Source organism: Globicephala melas, chromosome 11 (assembly GCF_963455315.2).
Source record: "Globicephala melas chromosome 11, mGloMel1.2, whole genome shotgun sequence".
NCBI lineage: Eukaryota > Metazoa > Chordata > Mammalia > Artiodactyla > Delphinidae > Globicephala > Globicephala melas.
This window is the reverse complement of record NC_083324.2, coordinates 79,790,271-79,802,385: the sequence shown is the minus strand read 5'-3', so window position 1 is coordinate 79,802,385 and position 12,115 is coordinate 79,790,271. Positions and strand designations below refer to the sequence as shown.

At 50.0% G+C, this 12,115-nt stretch overlaps 2 protein-coding genes across 2 annotated transcripts in view; one reads left to right on the top strand and one right to left on the bottom strand.

The window, feature by feature from the left end:
• SFTA2 (surfactant associated 2) overlaps positions 1–12,115 on the bottom strand; it is an 83,562-nt gene that overhangs the window by 22,174 nt on the left and 49,273 nt on the right. Inside the window, exon 3 of the mRNA XM_060308848.1 lies at positions 1,222–1,517. The gene's annotated coding sequence lies outside the window, so the exon portion shown is untranslated. The remainder of the gene's footprint in view (positions 1–1,221; positions 1,518–12,115) is intronic.
• On the top strand, positions 9,204–11,091 carry MUCL3 (mucin like 3). The gene is made up of 2 exons (XM_030851156.2): positions 9,204–10,433; positions 10,945–11,091. Exons 1-2 carry the CDS (start codon positions 9,204–9,206, stop codon positions 11,089–11,091), a joined length of 1,377 nt encoding a protein of 458 aa, XP_030707016.2.

Sequence of the window (12,115 nt, the reverse complement as noted above, 5' to 3'; positions counted from 1 at the left end):
CTTCCCTCCCATTCCAGCCCTGCCTAGGGCTTAGGGACCAGTCATGCCAAGTACTGAGACGGATTCACATATTGGCCCTCTAGTCCTCCCATGAGCCCCACTGCCCCAGGGCCCTGGCCTCCTGCCCTCTGGGTCCAGCCCTCTCCACTCCCTCTGCCTGTTCCACGTCCCCCTAGAGGCAGTAGCCAGCCCTGGCTTCCACTCCATTCGGCCGAGTCAACACTATTGATTGTCTCCTGTGTGCCAGGCCCTGTCCCAGGTGCTGGGGATGCAGCAGACCTCACCTGCAGGGTGCTGACTTCCAGTAGCGGAGACCCACAGTGAACAAATTAAGTGGGCGATAGGGGCAGTGACTGAGACACCTGGACCCATGGCTTTCTCTCTCCTTAGAGTCCCAGGTAGCCTGTCCTCCCCTTACTCCAGCCTCAGCCACTGTCTCTTGGGAACGCAGTGTATGAATTTTGACAGTCTCTGAGCTAATGTTTGCTTCAGGCATGGAATCAGGACAAAGGGGAGAGAGAGACTCCAGGGAGCTCCTAGAAATGAGAGGTCTGCTTTTCTGTTTAGGGGTGGATGGGGGCTTGCAGGCAAAGAGACTGTCACTGGGCTGAGGTGGGAGAGGACGGGGTGGGGGGAGAGGGAAGGCAGAGCCCCTGTCCACTGAGCATCTCTGCCAAAGATCTTGCCTTCAGTGCCTCTGGGTGGCCTGGACCTGCTGGCATCCCTGGTGAGGAATGTCAGTCCCTGGGGTTCCATAGCTGTCTTGTCTCCGCCACTGCCCCCACTGTCCCCACTTCTTGTGTCATCTCTGGACACCTGGAAGCACCTGTCTCTGCTATGTGAGGGCTTTCCCCCTTCTCTGCTCTTTCACCTGATACTCATGGACAGCTCCACCCAGGGCAAAAAGAGTGACCTTGTGTGAGTAAGGGGTGTGGAGAGCTGGGCTGACACGAGAGAAGTGGGAGGGGGAATGTGCAGCTGGAGAAGAACCAGAATTTGAACCTCCTCCCAGAATCCAGGCATTCAACCAGCCCCCTCCCCATCTGGCCCCAGGCAGAACTCAGTCCTTCTGGAACCCATCATCTGCTCCCCACCTGCCCAGAACCCTGGAGGCTGCCCACCCAACCCCTCACCTTCCACTGGGGCTGGGGCAGGAGTCTGTCCCTCCCAGTTGCCTTTCCCTGCCCCCAGATCCCACCCTTTCAGTAGGCATCCACGTACCTCACTTCATGACGAAGCAGCTGCGGTCTCCCGTTATCAGGGCACCCCTGTGGGGTGGGGCAGTTCCATTTGTTTAAGATTTAGGCCTGAGGGGCCCCAGCCCCAATGACGTCAAACCTGGGCCCATATAAGCTGAGGGGACTCCAGCCCATGGCCTCAAGCAGCCATCCATCTCCAACATGGCTCAGCCGGCCCACTGCATCCATTCCATCTTTCGCCTCCAGTGCTGCTTCCTCTTCCTTCTAGCTTCCTGGGAGGCAGGTAAGGTGCCCTCAGAGATGAAGGGGTCATCATCACTTGGGGGGATAGAAAATAGAGAGGCGTTGTTTCTTAGCATTCATACGGTTGAACGACCGATCACAGAAATGAACAGCAAGCGACTATGTGGTGGGAAAGGGGGTGGGTTCGGAGCTACTACATACAGCTGCCTGGGGTGTACATTGCTCAAGTTCGCCATCTAAGGGGCATGTCGGAGGTGAATTACAGCCTATGCGCTGCTCCTCAAGACATGGCCTGCAAGGCTGCAGCCACCAGAGGGGGACTTCTTTTAGTCTGGATAAAGACGCTGGCTGGGCTGGCAGTCCTGGGTAGGCAGCGGCAGGGATCTTACACTCCCTGAGCCCCTGCAGGGAATTCACAGGCGCTCGAGGGAGGTACTTCATCTCATTTCATGTCCTCAAATCCCCTGAGGTGGTTAGTAATGTTCCATTTTATAGTGAGGCGAATGAGACTCAGAGAGGTAAAGGGCTTGTCCAAAGTCACAGAGGCAAGCTGGGGTTCCACCATGCCACCCCCACCGCTGTCCTCAGGGGGCATAAGGTGCATTTCTTTCCCAAGAGCCCTGCTCAGTTCTGATCTGGGTTCCAGCCCTGACTCTGGCCCATGTACTTAGTCTGGGCTTCTGTAAAATGGGAAGGATGCCGCCTGGCTGACATGAAGTTACTATGTGCTTGGCGTTGTTCTAGGCACTTCGTCTGTGTTTACTTATTTAATCCGCACGACAACTCGATAAGGTGTGTATGGTTTTATCCCCGTTTTACAATTGGGAAACATCCCAAGGCTTTGGTAAGAAAGTGAATATAGAAAAGTTTGACGGTGGCCTATAGGGGGAAAAATTGTTTTAAAAAAGTGGATATACATATATGTATAACTGATTCACTTTGCTGTACACCTGAAATGAACACAACATTGTATATCAACTATACTCCAATAAAAATTTAAGAAAAGAGGGCTTCCCTGGTGGCACAGTGGTTAAGAGTCCACCTGCCGATGCAGGGGACGCGGGTTCGGGCCCTGGTCCGGGAAGATCCCGCATGCTGCGGAGCAACTGGGCCCACGCGCCGCAGCTGCTGAGCCTGCGCTCTAGAGCCCGCGAGCCATGGCTGCTGGGGTGCCCAGGCCTAGGGCTTGTGCTCCGCAGCTAGAGAGGCCACCGCAATGAGAGGCCCGCACACTGCAGCGAAGGGTGACCCCTGCTCACTGCAGCTGGAGAGGGCCAGAGTACAACAACGAAGACACAACACAGCCAAAAATAAATAAAATTAAGTAAATTAAAAAAAAAAAAAAGAGGTGCTGAATCATTAAAAAAAAAAAAAAGAAAGAAAAGAAAATTTGACAAGCAAAATAGACCCTATAAGATAAAGTGAAATTGCAAAATTAGTTCACTTAGTTAAGAGAGTTTTGTGACTGAACTTGGGGAGCAGAGATGCCCAAACACAGGGGCAGCTTGGAGGGGCCTGGGCAATTCAGAGGAGGGTCTTACAAGGTAGACACTTGGCAAAAATAGATTCAGAGAGACTCTCTACTTACTGCATAGGGTCATCCACGGTAACAGTGTCGATGATCCCAAACCAGGCCCGGGAAGGTTGTGAGTCTGGGTGCTCTGGGCAGCACTGTGGGCAGGGGAAGCAGCAGCTTATCCTTCCAATGGTATTTGATAGAGGGTGATGTTAGAGGGAGTTTCTCCTTCCCTGAGCTCAGGGTCACGCTGGGGCCGGAGGGGATGCGAGCTGGTGACTGGGCAGATGGTGGACGGCAGGGGCAGGGGCAGGGGCTGAGGAATCTCTAAGTTGTCTCTGCTGGGTCTCAGCAGTGTCTTGATTTGATGCCCTTCCCCCCACCTCGAGGGTCTGGGGACAGAGGCATCAGAGCCGCCCTGAGCCGCCCACCACCCAGTCCCGCGCACCTTCTCTTCCCCTTCCTGTCAGGCTGATTGTCTCACCTGCCGCTCTCCCTCCTCTCTTGTCCTGCTGCTGCTGAGGAAGAGGAACTCGTAGGGGTCAGAAGGGGATGAGTCCTGAATCATTTCCACACACATTCACTTTTTTCCCTCACATTCACTTTTTTTTTTACAGTTTATTTTATTTTTATTTTTTAAATTTTATTTATTTTTCGCTGTGTCGGGTCTTCGTTGCTGCATGCGAGCTTTTCTCTAGTTGCAGCGAGCGGGGGCTGCTCTTCGCTGCAGTGCGCAGGCTTCTCATTGTGGGGGCTTCTCTTGTTGCGGAGCACAGGCCCTAGAGTGCACGAGCTTCAGTAGCTGTGGCACACAGGCTCAGTAGTTGTTGCTCCCGGGCTATAGAGCTCAGGCTCAGTAGTTGTGGCGCGGGGGCTTAGTTGCTCCGAGGCATGTGGGATCTTCCCAGACCAGGGATTGAACATGTGCCCCCTGCATTGGCAGGTGGATTCTCAACCACTGCACCACCAGGGAAGTCCCTCTTCACATTCACTTTTGAGGTAGATTTTCTCTGAGGCACAGGACAGGCACAGGGCACACTCAAGATCCGAATTCTGGAGCAGGACACTCTGGGCTCTGTGTGTGTGGTGTGGGAGACAGTCACGCTAGAGCTTGGCTGGCTGGGATGCAGGGGACGGGTGGGGAGGGAAGAGCCGCTGGGCGCTCAGATTCTGCAGAGAAGAGCAAGGGGGTGATAGGTGAGGGAGGGCTTGAGTCTGGGGTGGGGTTGGAATGGAGTCAGGGTGCAAGTGGAGTGTGAGTCAGGGCTGACACATAAGTGTGTCCAGCAGACGGTGCGGCCAGGGTAGGGAGGGAAGAGTGACAAGAGGAGTGGATGAAGACCTTTAGCCCACAGGTCTGGGGTATGCCCTGTCACTTATCCACAGGACCAGTCAATACCCAGACTCAGATAACTAGATCCTAGAACCCCAGAGTCGGCATCATGCAGCCACAGAACCACAGGTGCAGCATCTAGATTAAATCATCACTGAAGAAAGCACAGACGGGGCTGAGGTCCTGCCTGAGGAGAATCTAAAAAAAGACATTTTCCTATAGTAAATGTTATTTGATTTAATTTCTATGACAAAAATAATATATGCTCAATCTAGAAGCTGAAAAATGGAAAAAATTAGAAAGAAAAAGAAAATCTTTTCTAATACTCTGTAGTTGTCCATGCAAACACTTGAGTGTTTTTCCCTTTCATCTTTTTTTACTATGTCTGTGTTTTAGGTCACATATTGAACTTAAACTGTATAGACACTTTAACAAACATTTATGCACATTATTGCAAATGGAGTAAGCCATTTTTGAGGGACTCTTTTGCGTGAGGCTGCTCTAACAGAGACTCCATAGCACGAGTCACTTAGTAGGATATCCATCTTCTTTTCAAACCGGTGCATGAAGCAGATAGAACAGACCCTTGGAACTGTACATAGTTTTGATGCTGTGGGATTTGTTTTTACTCTTTTATCCAGGCTGAGTATCTACTACCAGTGTCTTGTGCTAAAGCCAGGTTTTGCTCTCTACCTATACCTCAGTGACCAAAACAGTTCTTTTCTGACCATTATTATAGTCAGTGAAATGAATATCTTATGGTGGAAACTTCCTAGGAAAAGAAAGTTGCTACCAATGACAGATCTACTGGGGAGAAGAGATGGTCATCTCAACCTGGGGGTTAGGTCACTGATTTGCCTCAAGGCTCAGGACCAAGGAATCCCTTGAGCTTCAACTCCAGATTTTATAATCAATGGTTCCACAACTATGTGATGCTGGAATTCTAAAATCTAATTATCTGAGTCTAGTTATTGACTATGTGGCTCCTGTGATTAAATAACGACCAACATCCCAAAACGGGTGGGCGAGAGACCTTCTTTCAACATCTTTTCATCTCAGGGCTCAATTACTTAACATAGCAGAAGTTACCCTTGGTCTCCCAACCTTTGGAGGCCACAATTATGTTTGTTTTCTTACTTAATACGCATAATGAAAGGTTGTTGGCATGGCTTCTGAAGAGTTTTCATCAGTCTTAAAATATTGTCTCATTCATCCATTCAACAAATACTTATGAAGTGCCTCCTATGGGTCAAACATTGCTCTGGCCTGGAGACCTAGGCAATGAATAAAACACATAAAAGTCCCTGCCACTGGGGGAAGTAAACCGCACTTGTAATACATTAGAAACTGGTGAGTGCAATGCTGATAAAACACAGCAAGGGGAAGTGGCTCAGGAATGTGTGTGGGGGGTTGGGGGTGGGGTGGGGGAGTGGGGGGTGGGGGGGTATTGAAGGTGTGGTCAAGGTAGACGCAGAAGTATATGGGGTGGGGGTGGGGAAGCCAGGAGAGACACCTGGAGCTGCAGAAGACAGGAGGGCAAGGCCACAGGCTCAGGCTCCCCTTACTACCAGGAGAAGAGCAGAGCAAAGTATGAGATTGTTTCAAAGACTACAACCTGAATTCAGCAAACACTTTAAAGAGTCTTCTATGCTCCATACTTCCTTTAGTCCTCACACTAAACTGGTAGGTTGACATCATCGTTATTTACTGTTGAGGGCATGGGGCTTCGGAGCATTTAAGTGACCTGAGTAAGGATGCAAACCTAGTGAGGGATAGTGCCTGGACTCTGTCCTCTCCTCTGATTCTTTAAGGCCCGTGGAATTTGCCACTCCGGGCTGCCGCCTGCACATTTATTCACTCCATGGATACTTAGTCATCTCCTATCACATTTAAAAGCATCTGGGGTGTAGTGAAAAGCCTCTGCCAATCACTCACCTTCTTTGAACTTCCTTTCCTCACCTGTAAAAGAGTAAGATCGTACACTTGCCTCACAAGTTCGTGGTGAAGATTAAATAAACAAATATATGTTTTTGGTCTTTTTTTTTTTAACCCACTGAGTGGTACACTTTATTTATTTATTTGGTTGCACTGGGTCTTAGTCGCGGCTCACGGGCTCCTTAGTTGTGGCATGAGAACTCTTAGTTGTGGCATGCATGTGGGATCTAGTTCCCTGACTAAGGATCGAACCCCGGCCCCCTGCATTGGGAGCGCCGAGTCTTATCCACTGCACCACCAGGGAAGTCCCTAAACAAATATATGAACATCATCTTTCAGAGGTTCCACAAATGTCAGTGTTCTTCCTTCCCCAAGAGACTGGGCTGACCTATAGGCTGTATAGTGTGGTCTTAACCGGTTAAAGCCTGGTCCTGGGAGCCCAGAATGCATGTTCCAGTTCTGTCTCAACCTCTTGCTGAGTGTCCTTGGGGAGATTACTTAACCTCTCTGAACCTTGTTTCCTCATCTATAAAAAGGGAGAATAACAAATAGTTCTCAACCTCAAATGGTTGTTGTAAAAAGTAAATGAGTTAATACATGCCCTCCTTCGTAGGACCTGCCTGTCTCCCAGTAAGTGTTCCAGAAAGGTTGGCCATTGCTGTGGCTGTGGGATTGTGTGCAAGTCACCATTGCTCCAAGAAATTCAAGTTTCTTGGCTGTAAAATAGGGACATTGACAGATTCTAAGATGCCTTGTGGGGAGCTGGGAGATCAATCACCTTAGAAGACAACCCAGAAAGAGAGTGACTATGAGGCAATTAGCTGAGCTCCTGGCCCCAAGAAGGGGCCCAATAAACAAGGGCCACGGTCGGTATTGCTGCCGAGAGAATCAGAGAATGGACCCGGCCTGGTGAAGTGAGGGCCTGGCAGTTCAGCCCTCCTCTCTCTCCCCAACCTTGAATCCCATCAGGGACTTGGGCTTCCCTCCTACCCTCACCCCCTTCTCGTCCACCCGTATTTCTTTCAAGGACTAAGTTCCCCAACCCTCAACCCTCTTAAGGAGTCAGCAGGGAGGTGGATGGATTGTGGTTTCCGGTGACTGGGAGTGTGTCCAGGCTCTGGTTGCCACCTTGAGTTAACAGAGTCTGGAAAGCTCAGTTATGTAACGACGCTATCTCTCTCACTTTTCCCGCTCTGCTGGCTCTTACTGTCCTGGTTAGATATCAGAGACATCTCCTCTGTTCCCACTGGTTGTTCTTCCATGGAATTAAGGCCCACATCTGTTCATTGATAGGGGTGTTTTCCCTCACTCCCTGTTCATAAACATAGTCGGTCCCTGCCAGAATCCAGCTGCCTTGTTCACACCTCCCAGGACCCCCAAGTCGATATCCTTTTCTTTCAGAAGGATCACCTTCATCTATCTCAGATGGCTTCAGGTGTGTGAAGAGGGGGAGCCAGTGGGGAACCATAAGGGTTGAGTCATCTCATCCGCTTCCCTGCATCCAGGTCAATCTTCATCACCAAAATGAAAGGTTCCCATCCCCCTCCTCTACCTACCGTCCATCCCTCTTCTTATCCTCTCACGCATCACCTGTGTCTACTTACTAATCTCTGTGGGAAGTTTTGCCAGAGGTCTCACCGCAGTCTCTCACACAGTCACATTTGGGATGGAGCTGGACTATTAAGGAAAGATAGAGATTCTGACATTTATTCCCTTTCCTCTCAGCTCTGCAGTGGAAAGGCAGCTCCATTCCATAAGTATATAAACTCTAAAACAGCACTTGCAGAGCAAAAGGCTAGTCAATATCTCCTCTCAAAATCTTACAATGTGATAAGCCGGACAGGGAGGTTGACAGGCACACAAACAACTGTAATGTCACGTTGAAGGTAGCAGGAAAGAGTAACTAACAAAGAATTTTTTGAGCACTGAAATGAAGCTGGATCTTATCTGCTTAGAAAGATCAGGAAAGATGCCATACAGCTAGAAAGATCTGAACTTGAGAACTGAGGAGTAGAGGTGGAGAGGAGAGAGGTGGCATTGTTGCTGAAAGGACAGCCTCAACAAAGGTCCAGAGACTGGAGGTGAGAATGGGGATTAGATACCGGAGTATTCTGAAGAGACTGGCTGGGGAGATACATCTTGGGTAACAAAGGGACCCCGAGAGATGAGGTGAGAAGGGAAGCAGGGAAGAGCATGGAGGAAGTTTCTTATTTGCCTCTCTCCCTTCACAGGTGCTACCACACTTCAAGAACACCAGAAAACTCGTGAACACCCAACATCTGATCATTTTTCCTCTCTGGCTCAAGGCCCTGTTTCTATTAACCGCTCTGACCACACTGCTCTTCATTCAGAACACAGCTCCCCAGACCGCTCAAAATCTACAGAAACCCATAAGCAAAAACACCAATGCAACACCACACACCACTCCAAGCTGCTTCACCAGGATGTAGATAACTCCCAAAGCTCTGCAACTCAAGATCCTCCTCACACATCTGAACAAAAACCCAGCATTCAAGGAAAAGACCTAATTACCGGGAACAAACACAACAATACTAATGACTCCACTAACACAGATAAAGGATCAGTTCACAAAAAACATCCAACCCCAGCGCCCAAGAGCAAGACAACTTGTCTTAAGAGCACAACAAAGAGACCAACAGTAACAAGTAACCCAGCTAAAACTACAACACCATGTACCACCTCAGACAAAACCACTGAAAAGACCACACAAAAGCCAGGAAAACCTAAAGAACAAAAACAAACAACCACGTCAAGTCATGAGAGGACCACAGGAGCCTCAGAAAATCCCACAAGACATGGAGGAAAGACCACATCGTGCCACGAGAGGACCACGGGGGCCCCAGAAACACCCATGGGACACAGGGGAAGCACCGTGTCAGGCCACAAGAGGACCACGGGGCCCCCAGAAACACCCACAGGACACGGAGTAAAGACCACATCGTGCCACAAGAGGACCATGGGACCCCCAGAAACACCCACAGGACATGGAGGAAAGACCACATCAGGCCATGAGAGGACCACAGGGGCCCCAGAAACACCTATGGGACACAGGGGAAGCACCTTGTCAGGCCACGAGAGGACCACAGGGTCCCCAGAAACACCCACAGGACATGGAGGAAAGACCACATCAGGCCACGAGAGGACCACGGGGCCCCCAGAAACACCCACGGGACACGGAGTAAAGACCACATTGTGCCACAAGAGGACCACGGGGGCCCCAGAAACACCCACGGGACACAGGGGAAGCACCTTGTCAGGCCACAAGAGGACCACGGGGCCCCCAGAAACACCCACAGGACACAGAGGAAAGACCACATCAGGCCATGAGAGGACCACGGGGCCCCCAGAAACATCCACGGGACATGGAGGAAAGACCACATCAGGCCATGAGAGGACCACGGGGGCCCCAGAAACACCCACAGGACATGGAGGAAAGACCACATCGGGCCACGAGAGGACCACGGGGCCCCCAGAAACATCCACGGGACATGGAGGAAAGACCACATCAGGTCATGAGAGGACCACGGGGGCCCCAGAAACACCCACGGGACACAGGGGAAGCACCTTGTCAGACCACAAGAGGACCACGGGGCCCCCAGAAACACCCACAGGACACGAAGGAAAGACCACATCGGGCCATGAGAGGACCAGTGGAGCCCCAGGAAAACCCATGGGACATGAAGGAAAGACCACATCGATCCATGAGGGAAGCACTGGAGCCCCTGCAAAGCCCACAGGACATGGAGGAAAGACCAAATGGACCCATTACAAGAACTCAGGAGCTCCAGCAGAATCTACTAGACACCAAGGAAAGACCACATTGGCCACTGAGACCATAAAATCCCCAATTAAACACACAGAAAATTCAACAAAAGTCACAGCAGCCACAGAGAGTATAAGACCTCCAGTGAAGGTCACAGGAGACACGTCTATCAGTACTACCTCTCCTTGTCCAAAAAAACCTGAGGTTTCCCGTCATGTGTCAGTTGGTTCTTCTACAGCCACCAGGTCTATCATGTCGGAAGCCCCTGACAAGAGCCATCCACACCAGAACAAAGCTGGCTCACAAGGAGATTTCCATGCTGGAGAGAGGGGGGAGAATGATTCCTTCCCTGCATGGGCCATAGTTATCGTGGTCCTGTTGATAGTGATTCTCCTCCTGGTGTTCCTTGGCCTGATTTTCTTGGTAAGGGAGAGTGACGCCCAGGGGAGTGAACCCATGGGATAAGGAGTTGAGGAGATGTTATGGATCAGAACTGGAGGGACTAATAAGTCTAGGAAAAGAGGCATAGTGTGGAGGATGGTAATAGAGGGATTGTGGTGGTGGAAACTATGGAAAAAGAAAATAGATGCGTGCGACATGAAAAGTGGAATTGGGAAGAAAGCAGTGGCTGAGAACAAAAGGGTGTAAAGTAGGGAAAATTTTGGAGTTGGAGATAGAGTCTGGGGTGTGAGAATGGGGGATATTAGAATAAGGAAAATAAGACAGAGGAAGGAACTGGAGATGAAGTCTGGAACTCAATGTACTGGATCTGGGGCTGGAATAAGGATTAGGGTTTGAACGGAATCTTGGGAAAGGAGCAAGCCAACGTCCAGGGTCAGGGAGAATAGAATCAAAGGACCTGAGATATGGGTGTCGAGGAAAGTAAATGGCATGGCAGATGGTACTCACTCCTCCTTTCTCTTCCCAATCACAGGTCTCCTATTTGGCACGAACACACCGTGCACTGACCCAGAACACTGAGGACAATGACCCAGAGGATGATGGGGGCCCCATTTCCTATCCAGTCCACCTGACGGAGCAACGGACTCTCGGCATGACCCAGATCTCTTCCCCACAATGATCTTTCAGAACTCGCCAACCCCCAGCTCTTCCATGCCTTACCCCTTTCCTGGATGGAAAATGAAACCCACAATTCCTATTTCCTGGACTCCAGGAAGGGCAAAGTACTGATGGTTAACACTTCAACCCTTCAACTGCTGTGTTATTGAAACTGGTCAAGGGGTGAAGTGATAAGCAAAAAGGATATGAGTTTGGGGTATAGAAAAGAAAGAACGAATAATACAGGCAAGTGTTCTCTAGAGAAGATGATGATCTGAAAATGAAAAGGCGTCTGATGGATGTACAGAGTGGGGATCAATATAGGACTCTGAGTTTTGGGAGGGACAGCACAGTGAAGGGAAGTTCGGGAGCCTTAGAAGGCAATGCTCCAGACTGACTGTGAGTCAGGGTTATGGGCAGGGCGAGTCGAAAGACAGAGTTTCTGGGTTTCAGGACCAACCTATATTATTTCCATCTACTATTACTTAGAGTTTGTGGGAAACCGGCTTGTCTCTGAGTTCCCAGGGCCCTTGACTGTTTTTGTTTTTTTTTTTAATGAAAATATAGGATCTGAGAAGAAAAGAGGATTTCCTTCTCCACCCTCTCCATTCTCAGAAAAATTCCAGAAAAGATCATAAATATCTGTCACCCAGACGGCTCTTCCCGCTCCCTCCTGTGTCCCTTAGTTTTCCTAAACGTCTGCAGTGGGCATCCTGTTGGCTTGCCTTGCTGGACTGTGTGTGGGCACACAGGGAGGGATTTTTGTTTGGCCTGCAGTCTCATTCATGGATCCCCACCCCAGACCCTCCTTGACGGTGTTCCCCACTCATCATTTATTTTCCTCTCTCCCCGCAAAGCCCCAGAGTCTTGGCTTTTTTTCTGTAGGAGTCATCCATCTTCTCTACTGCCCCTATTCTCTCCACACCTTCACCCCAGATTCTGATTTTTCTCCTTGCAGACATTTCATCTGTGTATGTTTTCTGGATTTTCTCTCCAATTTACTAAAGCCCTTTCACTTATTACTGATTGGGCAGAGGGAGTAAGGG

Bases quoted from the DNA above. Each gene is read 5' to 3' on its own strand.
- MUCL3 (XM_030851156.2), top strand. From the start codon at position 9,204: ATGGGACCCCCAGAAACACCCACAGGACATGGAGGAAAGACCACATCA. The intron at 10,434-10,944 runs GTAAGGGAGAGT...TCCCAATCACAG, and splicing joins TCCTTGGCCTGATTTTCTTG to GTCTCCTATTTGGCACGAAC.